This window comes from Aulonocara stuartgranti (genome assembly GCF_965226115.1).
Source record: "Aulonocara stuartgranti genome assembly, chromosome: 20".
In the NCBI taxonomy this organism is placed as follows: domain Eukaryota; kingdom Metazoa; phylum Chordata; class Actinopteri; order Cichliformes; family Cichlidae; genus Aulonocara; species Aulonocara stuartgranti.
The window spans coordinates 37,585,411-37,597,500 of NC_138956.1; the positions used below are offsets into that span (position 1 = coordinate 37,585,411).

General features: G+C 44.2%; 1 protein-coding gene across 2 annotated transcripts in view; it reads right to left on the reverse strand.

Annotated features, from left to right (window-relative positions):
* Nucleotides 1-1,624: 1,624 nt before the first annotated feature.
* The window catches only part of LOC309697834 (DNA (cytosine-5)-methyltransferase 3B-like), a 40,272-nt gene continuing 29,806 nt past the window's right edge, over nucleotides 1,625-12,090 (reverse strand). The window contains exons 16-22 of one of the 2 annotated variants that reach the window (XM_082520014.1): nucleotides 11,535-11,680; nucleotides 8,882-8,972; nucleotides 8,541-8,686; nucleotides 5,239-5,324; nucleotides 5,088-5,157; nucleotides 4,886-5,004; nucleotides 1,625-4,710 (exon numbers count right to left, since the gene is read on the reverse strand). In XM_082520014.1, the coding sequence (XP_082376140.1) occupies nucleotides 4,569-4,710; nucleotides 4,886-5,004; nucleotides 5,088-5,157; nucleotides 5,239-5,324; nucleotides 8,541-8,686; nucleotides 8,882-8,972; nucleotides 11,535-11,680 (800 nt within the window). In that variant the 3' untranslated portion in view covers nucleotides 1,625-4,568. Of the gene's footprint in view, nucleotides 4,711-4,885; nucleotides 5,005-5,087; nucleotides 5,158-5,238; nucleotides 5,325-8,540; nucleotides 8,690-8,881; nucleotides 8,973-11,534; nucleotides 11,681-12,090 lie in introns of both variants that reach the window. The other variant, XM_082520013.1, reaches the window with a different exon arrangement.

Sequence of the window (12,090 nt, forward strand, 5' to 3'; positions counted from 1 at the left end):
GTGTCGGTGACGTAAAAGACGGATTTAATGCGACATGACCGTTCAAACAGCAGTCGCTTTCTAAAACATCGGATATGTATCGGATTCAGGACCACATACGAAAGTGACCCAGATCGGATTTGAAAATATCGGATTTGCGCCGTTCACACTGTCATAGCATGATCGGATATGGGTCGCATAGGGTCAAAAAAATCGGATTTGATGCGCTTTCGCCTGCAGTGTGAACGTAGCCCTAGGTGACTCCGTCTGAACACCAGGACGGTCTCTTTAGCTTCTGCTGCGTTTGATCGATGATGTGTTTTCCCTGAACGACGCTCAAAGTTCCCCCTGATCGCTTCACTCTATCCCACCGTCAGTGTTCACACAGCCACGCACAACGCTGACGTGACATTTCAGGATAAGTAACCACTCGGCTGTGTCCTTCATATGTTAAACACGCAGTTACTCACCCGTTTAAAACACGCACACACACACACACACACACACACACACACACACACACACACACACACCGAAGCCGACCCCTCATTCCTCAGCATTTTAGACTGAGTTATAAGTTCACGTTTTTAGTGTTGAGACAAATGAATGCAGACAACATTTAGATGACTCCGGGTTCTCTCGTATGTACTGAAACTCTGCTCAGTTTCAAATGAAATTTTAATGGACAGATGCAGATCGTTCTCCTGAGCGTGGGTCAGTTCTTGGTCGGTTCTCTTCCAGGTGAGGTGAAGGACAAAAGGAGAGTTTTGAGGTTGTGGAGGTTAACGGTTTATAAAGAAGCTTGAGAGCCACCTGTGCAAGCTGGCTTTCATGTACTTTGAGGTGTTTCTGCTGTTTCAGCTGCCAAGTCTCATTTTTTATGAAGATAAATATGAAAATAAATAAACTTATGAAGCATTGTATTGTGATTCATGTAAATAGTTAACACAGATAATTGTCAACATGATTTGAAAACCTGCAAAGACATCAAGTAAACTGAGTGGACTCTCTTACTGTAGCTTTGCATGACACAGCTCAGAATGATCAAGGTTTGCACAGCAGGTAGGCGGGGCTTCTCCCCTCTCTGTGATAAACTGAGTGTTTAGAGCGGCCTGCAGTCTGAGCTCTGGGCTCACTGTCGTCACTTCCAGAGTGTATGTTTGTTCTCTCTCCCTGAGCCTGGTTCTGTTTCCAGAGATTTCTTCCCGTCGCCAGGTGCTTGCTCTTTGCTCATGCTCTTAGCCTTAGTGTACAAAATGTGTTAAGGTGATCTTTGTTATGATTTGGTGCTATATAAATAAAACTGAATTGCTGTACATCAGCTGTGGAACACCAGCTCATGTGCTTTTTAATTGAGAGCAGCAGAGGCCAGCTGATCACCGCTTCACAAGCATCCAGGACCAAGGGGAAACCCCTGTGCTGCCCCACAGGTTCACGAAACAAGTCATCATGTCACTTATTTCTCAGTGAATCTTTTCTTCATGCTGAACTTTTGGACCTGATCCTAGGCCCCGCCCAGCAGCCAAATCCCACTTTAACCCCTGCTGGCACAGTGTGAACGGTCCCTGTGACACTGCACCAAAGAAGTCAATACAAATCATTAGTGGATGAAGCAAAAAGAAGCATAACACTGGGCACGGCCATATTTAGGTTTTTTCTGCATTTTATTGAGTAAAAATTATATATGCTGCTATAGAAAGTACACAAAAATACAGCAATGTTTTCCTCTAATAAAATAAAGTGTAAAAATGTTTTTTTTGGCTTTTTCATAGAAGATTTATAAAAAGGTAAAAGAAAAAATTTCAATGGGATTATAGGTCACACACAGGCGTCCTCACTTTTCATAAAAAAAACATCAATAACTTCTTATTAATACGAGCTACTCTGCACTAGAACATTAGAAAGCGAGCTTTATACTGTGTTAATATAAACTATCATATAAAATGTTTAAAAAAACCTTTTTTTTGTTTTCCAGCAAAAACATTCAACGAGTTCAGCAGTTATTAATGAAGCATGTAAACATGAAGCTTTTGGTTTGTGAAAGGCCGTTCAACTCAGGAAAAAGATCCTGGCGGCACTTGAAGTGACTTTTGAAGCACCACATCTGTAAAAGAGCCTGAAAGTCAAAAAGGGTCTTTACAAAGACTTGTGCATTTTTCAAAATAAGATGCAGTTCTTAGTCAAATGTGAGTTAAAACACTTGTAAACCTTTCTATCGATACAGTACACATGAAGTTCCAGTGATAAAATAGAAGCTGTTTATACAGAGAGCAGACGGCTACAGCATGTGCTCACAGACGTGATGGTGTAGGAGGTAATACCCGTTCACTTTGGTTTGGTGACGGCCTTAAAACAGCATTTCAAAGTGTTCCAGTTAACAAGAAACCAACAAGTGTTTCAGGACTGCTACCCATAGATGGCGCTGTGTGGGGGCCGCGCTGAAACACGCTTCACCTGCGTCGCAGTGGCGTGGAACTTCTTTTGGGAAATCGACGATCTAGAATAAAGTAGTCACGAGAGTTCACATCATCTCAGAAACACGGATTTGGCTGAAACGTCCTTATCAGAAGGGCAGCAACAGAGAGCGCTAAGGACTCTAAAACACACGTTCTCCACACAGACCAGGAAACAGCACCGCGAGATGGTTTCTCGTTACGTTTTCTGGAAACATCGTCGATGAACAGCAGTTGTGACCTTTCACAGCCGAGGCGTGGTCACCAGTGTTTCTCCCTCTCGGTGGAATAGGAAGAGCTGTGAGGCCGCACACTAACGCTCAGAGACTCGCAGCCTTTCCTGGATTCTAATAAAATGGCATCTGCCTGTTACAGTAACAAAACATCTACAGTAGCACAAACGTCATGACTGCATTCATCAGCTGTCTGCAGACATTAACAGAAGATGAGCCCCTCCCTGCCTTTCAGTTTTTGTCTTTCTGCATCAGCTTGTTTTAAGTATCCAAAGAGATACTGAAGAGATCGCCGTGACAACATCCTGAGCGCGCCCACATCACGCTCGCTACAAACTCAAAATAAAACGCATTTCTTTATACACCTGTTCAACCTTTGACCTAAACGCTTGTTTTTAAGGCTCTCTCCTTCCTGACAAGCACAGTCTGCTCTGATTGGTCAGTTTGTGTGATAAAGTGATACTTTTTTAACCACCTCTATAAAAAGGAGCTGTGAGGACTCTCTGTGGCCTGCTCCGATTGGTCGGATTCATCCGGAGCTTGTTACATATGTAACCAGCAGACTTTTCTGTGACTTTTAACTTTGTATCCAAGCCATTGTTTAGCATTTGTTGTTCAAAATATTTTTACATTCAAATATCACTGATGAGAATACTGATTCAGTCAGGTGACATCGCTGTTATGCCTCCAGAGTATTAGCTCTGAATTTAGAAAGCTTTACTTTGGTGTAAATAGCTTCCTATTTGTTCCCTTTTTTGAAATGTACACGAATGTTTAATTAGCTCTATGAAGTTTTTGGCTGTATTAAAACATTCAAACACCATTTACCACCAAACTAACACTAAACTAACTTCTTCTTTTGTCATTTATTTGAGCGTTCCTGACTACGCACCGGTTTAACGGCTGTCACACCAGCGAGTTACGTGGTGACAGAGAAAAGTCTGGACTGGCGTGTGAGGCAGTTCAGCAGCAGTGTTTTCTTTGGGTTCGACTTTGCAAACCTTTAACATGCAAAAACCCTTGAACAGACTGAAAGTCAGAGGAACAACGAAAAAGTAAAATACAGCCACTTGAAACTAGTGTGCTAATATAAAAAGGAGTAAACAAAAGTACTTTTATTTCCTAAAATCAACAAAGTCTATCAATATAAAGTGATCTAAATATAAAGCTAAATCCCGTCTCATGTTTCCAGGTTAGCTTCAGGTCAGTAGCTTATACCGATCAACTTCCCCAATGAGGGTTTCTTAGTTTGGTCCTTTAAAAACATCCTGCAGCAGTTTTACTGTCGAGTGCACTCACAAAGTTTGGACCAGAAGCCACAGCATCATTACGGCGGACTGACCTCGGCGGGTAAAACAGGAACAGGACGTCAGCTCCGCCTTTGGTTCAAGTCACTTTTAAAGTGTTTTTGTTTGAGATTGAAAGCTCGCTACTACGCCGTTCTCCATCTTCTAAAACTTCTAGGTGTTATCTTAAAAACGATGCCTTCCAAGAGCGTTTAAATGAAGCTAAAATCCTATTAAAGTCACGCTACAGTCCTAATGTTAACAAAGCAAAGGCATGGGTGTCATCGTTCCCTTTTAACTCCCCGATGAATGGCGAATCGCCCTACTGGCCTCCTTACCCATCTCACCTTTGCTCACCTGACTAGACTCCGCCCCCTCTGTTTCCAGGGCAGCCGACGTCTTTCTCTAAGCTGTGAATCTGTGTTAGTGTGTGTTATGTGGATCTAAGGCAGAATCCAGGCAGCATCTCGAACCGTTTCCCCGCCGCGCTGACGTTTTGTCAAACCGGCCATTTGCCTTCCAAAATGTCCGACGGAGGGGAGGAAACGGCTGGCTGCTGACGGTTCTTGATAAAAAAGCTGGTGTGTGTGTGTTTGCTGGTGATGGCGGCTTTCTTCTTATTCACAGGCAAAGTAGTCTTTGAGCGGAGCGAACAGATGCCTGATGACGGGGACGCTCCAAGACCGGCCCAGGAGCTTCTGCCGGGCGCCGCGACCCATGTTGGACACGTCAGTGTAGTGGACGGGGAAACCAAAAATCCTGCAGAGGGGAGAAGACCAACCGGCTGAAGATGGTATATTTAAAGTTTTTGTGCACAGTGAGAAAGAAGACCGAGCGAATGCCGGTGTCGTCAGCACGTTAGCTGGGATGCATCGCACTGGACCCTTTCACAGTGTAACTGCCAAAAGCAGCAGCGCGAGTGTTGTCCGCTCACCTCTCCAGCTCGGTGCACCACAGGATGTCCTCCTTCCCATTCATCAGCACGGGGAAGTGCTGGTCTTTCCCCTGTTTGATGGAGTTGGAGCGAGTAGTGATGGTGCGCACCTTTCCAAACTACGAGACAACAGACGCGTCGTCAGTCTAGCACACAAAACCTGCACGTGAAAACGTTTCTTTTCACGGTGTACGTGACCAACCTTTGCCACTCGGCCGTGATCCAGACAGTCCTGCAGCTGTAGCTTGTCCATCCCTGAGGCGCACAGGGGCCTGAAGCACAGGAGAGATCACACTGTTCACTCCGTCTGCCCTCACAATGCCGGGCGAGTTTCTGATGAAGCATCTGCTCACCTGTTCATCCCCGGCAGGTTTCCCCAGAAGTATCGAGCGCGGTGAGCAGCAGAGACCTCGATGGCATCAATCATCACAGGGTTACACTGCAAAGCAAGGTTGACAAATAACTGAATACATCCCATAATTACTCATGAACACACAGACGGGTTTTTACACCACATGTTCTCAGAGCCGTGAAAAATGATCCAGATCAGCAGACGGACATTTTTTTAAATCTCAAAACATTTTTAAATATGTCGAGTAAATGATGTTTGTAAGCTCGTCACAGTAGGAAGGACCGAGGCGTCGTCTTTTCATCTTTAACGGAATCTTAACGTTGTTTAGACGTCCTGCAGATTCAGTTTTCAGGCTTGTGCAGGGAGCAAAGATGTTTCTTCCCGACGCTATCATCATCTGTATATTCAAGTTACTTGTTTTCTTATGTATTTGAGCTCTCAAACTTGTCCTGAATTTACACCCAAAACGTTTCCACCGCTCATCCTGCTCGCGATCGTGGCTCAAGAGTTGGGAGTTCGCCTTGTAATCGGAAGGTTGCCGGTTCGAGCCCCGGCTCGGACAGTCTCGGTCGTTGTGTCCTTGGGCGAGACACTTCACCCGTTGCCTACTGGTGGTGGTCAGAGGGCCCGGTGGCGCCAGTGTCCGGCAGCCTCGCCTCTGTCAGTGCGCCCCAGGGTGGCTGTGGCTACAACGTAGCTGCCATCACCAGTGTGTGGATGTGTGTGTGACTGATTGTAGATTAAAGCGCTACACAAATCCAGGCCATTTACCATCTAACTGCCAGCTGAGTCTCGGGAGGTGTTAGCAGCACCAATGTTACGTCTGTAACTCACACCACAGACCAGGCATGTAAATCCACTTTTAATATCTACGGTCATAAATTAAAATAATTCAGCTCAGTTTCTGAGGATTTATATTCATATAATTTCACGATTTTGTGGCTCCCGGATCACTCGGAGTACGTCACTGAAACAAGGACACCATATGGACCAAATACACTACAACAGATTTCAGGGCAGTGGCTGTTTGACCATCTGAGACATGTTGAATCTACGTGGTACAAAAGTCCACCTGAACAGATGTGTGACTAACAAGCAGACGAAATGAACCAATGAGATTACCCCGCCGATGGATGGAGAAAGTGCCAGCAGGCAGGGGGCCTGGGGGTACCTCTGTTACATCTAACAATGCTGTGAATACAGCCATTCCCCAACTCTCTGTCAGTGGTACTCATGGCCATTGATCAGTGGGCTTTGATCAATGACCATGAGAATTAATGATCATGTAAATGACCTCCCAGCCCATTGTTCCTTCAGTGGGCTGGTTTCAGTCATTATGCAAATGTACTGTTCATAACAGCGGTCCCCAACCCCCGGGCCTCGGACCGGTACCGGTCCGTGAGTCGCTTGGTACCGGGCCGCGAGAGTTGAGGCTCAGGTGTGAAATGTCTGGTTTTCAGGGTTTTTATCGGTTTTCAGCGTTATTTGGTTATCGTTTTTATCAATAACTCGGTTTTCCTGGGTCTTTTCACGTGTGTTATGAATAAATCTTCTTTTTTTCAGTACTGGTATTAGTTTTATTTTGTTGTATTTATCCGCGACACCTTAAAGGCCGGTCTGTGAAAATATTGTCGGGCACAAACCGGTCCGTGGCGCAAAAAGGTTGGAGACCGGTGACTGGGGAAACCTGCAGTCAGCTGAGACTGAAGAAGTCACCTGATGATGATGACGTTCCCAACACTGACTGTTAGCATTGACAACCTGCTAGCTGCAAATAATCATGTGCAGTTCTTAAAGCAATACCAACTACATTTTTAAATCTTAATATATTAAGTAATCCAAAGTACAGGGAGTGCAGAATTATTAGGCAAATGAGTATTTTGTCCACATCATCCTCTTCATGCATGTTGTCTTACTCCAAGCTGTATAGGCTCGAAAGCCTACTACCAATTAAGCATATTAGGTGATGTGCATCTCTGTAATGAGAAGGGGTGTGGTCTAATGACATCAACACCCTATATCAGGTGTGCATAATTATTAGGCAACGTCCTTTCCTTTGGCAAAATGGGTCAAAAGAAGGACTTGACAGGCTCAGAAAAGTCAAAAATAGTGAGATATCTTGCAGAGGGATGCAGCAGTCTCAAAATTGCAAAGCTTCTGAAGCGTGATCATCGAACAATCAAGCGTTTCATTCAAAATAGTCCACAGGGTCGCAAGAAGCGTGTGGAAAAACCAAGGCGCAAAATAACTGCCCATGAACTGAGAAAAGTCAAGCGTGCAGCTGCCAAGATGCCACTTGCCACCAGTTTGGCCATATTTCAGAGCTGCAACATCACTGGAGTGCCCAAAAGCACAAGGTGTGCAATACTCAGAGACATGGCCAAGGTAAGAAAGGCTGAAAGACGACCACCACTGAACAAGACACACAAGCTGAAACGTCAAGACTGGGCCAAGAAATATCTCAAGACTGGTTTTTCTAAGGTTTTATGGACTGATGAAATGAGAGTGAGTCTTGATGGGCCAGATGGATGGGCCCGTGGCTGGATTGGTAAAGGGCAGAGAGCTCCAGTCCCACTCAGACGCCAGCAAGGTGGAGGTGGAGTACTGGTTTGGGCTGGTATCATCAAAGATGAGCTTGTGGGGCCTTTTCGGGTTGAGGATGGAGTCAAGCTCAACTCCCAGTCCTACTGCCAGTTTCTGGAAGACACCTTCTTCAAGCAGTGGTACAGGAAGAAGTCTGCATCCTTCAAGAAAAACATGATTTTCATGCAGGACAATGCTCCATCACACACGTCCAAGTACTCCACAGCGTGGCTGGCAAGAAAGGGTATATATTGGTTTTTTGTTAAGTTGCCTAATAATTATGCACAGTAATAGTCACCTGCACACACAGATATCCCCCTAAAATAGCTCAAACTAAAAACAAACTAAAAACTACTTCCAAAAACATTCAGCTTTGATATTAATGAGTTTTTTGGGTTCATTGAGAACATGGTTGTTGTTCAATAATAAAATTATTCCTCAAAAATACAACTTGCCTAATAATTCTGCACTCCCTGTATTCAGAATATGTTACTCACAGTGGGTAACTTAACAGAATATGACCAAACTACATTTTGGGGCATGTAATCTGTAATCCGTAGTGGAATACATTTCAACAACACTGCCTCCAGAAACCTGCAGCAATCAAACATGTCTGTCAGAACACACTTGTTGGAAATGTTGAGGAAGCAACTTTAAGCAGATTTCCTGAACTTTAACTCCATTTACTGCACAGGCCTGCTCTCCACCCATGTGACTGACCTCCAGGAACCGCGAGATGTCCCTCTTGTCGTTAATGGCCATGGCGACCACGTTCTCAAACATCCAGAAAAATGGGCGGTTCTCGCCGTCCTTGGGCTTGGCTTCGCTCAGAAGTCGATAAAACTCGAAGAACAACCTGCCCGTGCCTTCTGGAGAGACAAAAACCATCAACAGTCAAGAACGCTAAAATCGAACTAGGAATACGCAGGCAGATTATCGCTGCATCAGAAACAACCTTTAAAGAGTTAAACTATCACGCTGTGTGGCTTTAGTGCCTTTAAAAGAGTAGAAAATCACCAAAACACACGTTAAATATACCCAGAATGCACTCAGGGACTCACCGTACAGGCCCTTCCTGGCAGGATTGACGATGGAGAGGTCGTTGCAGGGACTTCCTCCGATCACCAGGTCAAACGGACCCCACTCCTGAATCTGAGCGAGATGACAAAATCAGACAGAACACAGTTCCTGTTTTCAATACGACAGGATGAGTTTAATGTTTCGGCCAATAAAAGAGTTGAAGTTTAAAACTAATCTGAATAAAAAGAGTGAAACAGCTGATTAAATAACGTTTAGGTAAACGTGAAGCAGCAGAGGGTACGATTGTCTGATTCGAAGGGTTGTGTCTCCCTGTGTTCATATGTGATGTTTACAATGATTATTAGAAAGAAAAGACTTTGCAAAGCTCCAGCTGATGCAACAGTCCAGTGCTGCCCAATATTCAGCGAATAAACGTTCATTATTAAAGAAGGAAGTCATCAACTGTTCCTGTTCTGAGGCTTGAACCTCGGAAGTTTGTCAATAATAAAAAGTGTAGAAACTTTATCCTCAACACGAACGCTGTTTAAACCGTCCTCTGAACACAACCGAGGAATAAGTGTGAAGAAGGGAACGTGACGCGGCGTGCCTCTTATGTATTTCCTGTTTTATTTTGGTAGTCCTGTGTTGCTTGTGCTTTGTCTTCAGTCTGACCTTCTCTCCTGATTCTACTTCTACATATATATATAGTCGACCTTAATCCTACAGAGAATGTGGTGATTTGATGGATAATTAAAGTCCGTCATATATCCACAAACACAACAAGCTGAAAGTCAGTGATGCTGCTCGGTTTGCAGTCCTGAACATCACGGCACAAGCAGGATTCTCTCTGATTGTGGAATAAAAGTATGAACATGTGTTTATAAGTTACACTTGTGTCTGAATCCTGCAGCTTATCACACATTTGATTTCCATGTGTGACGACTGCAAGTGTCCAGAGTGAGGACAGACTGAGGGACCCACTGCTGCACATCATCTGTGAGGCTTTGCAGCCCTGATGATCCACCAGGACAAACTCAGCAGTGTGTGAGGAAGAGGAGGAGGAAGAGCCAGCAGCAGCTGACAGATGGAGAGAATAGACAGACTGTTCCCTGTTTGTGAAGGACTGCTAGGAAAGTTTAACATAACTGTCTGTGCTGAATCAGTCTTATTAGGTAATGTTCACATAATGTGATCATCCCAGTGTTTCCAGTGTGGGAGAAAGTACTCAGAGTACTCAGGGCCTTCAAGTTACACACTATGAAAGGCAGCAACAAGTTTAATGTTCAGAAACCTAAAGTCTGTATCAGCAGCAGAATGGAGCTAAAATAAATGTTGGTTTCAGTTCTATGAAGCTTTGAGTATTTTGGATCAGTAGCTGCTGTGTTTGTTGCATCATATTGCTGTAACTGTTTATATGCTTTATATATTCTGAGCTAAGTTGATCTATAGTGTTCCATCATATTCTATAAGGATGTTATGTGTTTGTAGACTTTCTGCCCAGTTTGACCCATTTAGCAGACGTCAGCCTGTTTAAGGCTCTGATATCTATTCTGTGTGACTTACAGCAGTTATGACATGGTCTGATTTTCTCACCCAATAAAGGAATATTTCATATATCAGTCGACTCTTCATTCTATCAGACACAGTTATCACAGCTCCTACATTTGCTTTTACACATGTATGTAAGCATTGAGCCACATTTAGTACCAACATATTAAAAGAATAATATTTGTCTCTTATGTATAACACATCTGTATATGCACTGTCACAGATACTTGACAGGAAACATAAATAACTGCGACTTGAATCTTTGCTGAAGCTCAGTGTTTGACCCAGAGTTCAAACTCACTGCTGTAATAACTAATCATGATACATATAATAACTATAATATTGGCCATATTATATTTACATTACACAGTGAGATGACTTTAGTCTCATGAACAACATCAGCTGATTGTTATTTACTAACTAATCTTAAATGACTGTTCAGCCCAACAGCCTCAGATACTCAACTAATCAAAGTGATGTCATGACAAAAATGAATGACCAACAAAACATTTTTCTCCTTCATTTCTGTCACACAAAGCTGTATGTAACGTGTCTCGCGGTTAGTATCATGGTTGCTAGGCAACAACAGCACAACAAAGACTAGACCGACCATTTCACAGCCTCGCACTTCCAACCTTCTCGGTCTTCGGAGGACGCGGCCCACGTAGACCGCGAAGGCTGCGTCCTCCAAGGCTGCAGACCCTGAGCTGGGACACAGCCCGAGTGTCCGTATGAGGAGTGAGCTTAACTGTTCGGACTCTGTGTTTGTGATAAAGGTATTACATTAAACTCTGGGTTACTTACTGAAAGTTTCACTTCAGCCATATTTGACTATAATTGTTGAGGTAAATCCACAGAGAGCTAAAGCTTTATGTTAATGCTCAGATGATCAGATTTAAGATTCCAGATCAGACCATCTAAGATGTTTTTAACAATATTGGATTTTTTCAAATACTTGATGTAAACTGATGAAAATAAAGTTTTTATTTATTTGTGTAAATAACCTCTTGTAGCTGACTGGCACCAGCTTCACAGCCCAGCAGGGGGCAGCAGACTGATTCTGTTTCACTGGTTTTATTTCAGTCAGTTTGAGCTCGAACATCAGGCTGAAAATACAACAAAGCAGAAATTCGTTGTCCTGCTTACATTTTTCTTGGTGATGTTCCTCACATCGTGGACGTACTTGATCTTTCCTTCATGCCTGACGACGCCCACTGAGATGGAGTCCTCGCACACCTCCGATGCCACATACTGACCCACCTTAAAACCCAGATCTCTCAGGACCAGGTAGCCTGGAAACAAACACGCTCATCTTTACAGAGGATCACACACACAGACACACACAGACACACACACACACACACACACACACACACACACACACAGTAGCGGCTCTGAGCTCCTCGCCTGTCTCTCTGAGCCGGCCATCCTTCAGAGGAAACACATAACTTCACCTGTGACCACACCTGACCACGGGTGGGAATGTAGCCCGACCACTAAACTGACTGCTCTCAGCAGTCGGCGTCCGTTAGGATCTGTTGCTGGTGTGTCGACCACCGCTGTTCTCCACCTCCACGTTGGACTGCAGCTGGTGACGGCAGTCCTGGTTCACCAGAACATGCAGCAGGTGGAGAATCTGTCCGTGAGCCGGTACGGTGACCAGAAGCAGGACCACCAGCTGCAGAACAACTTGGATGATTTG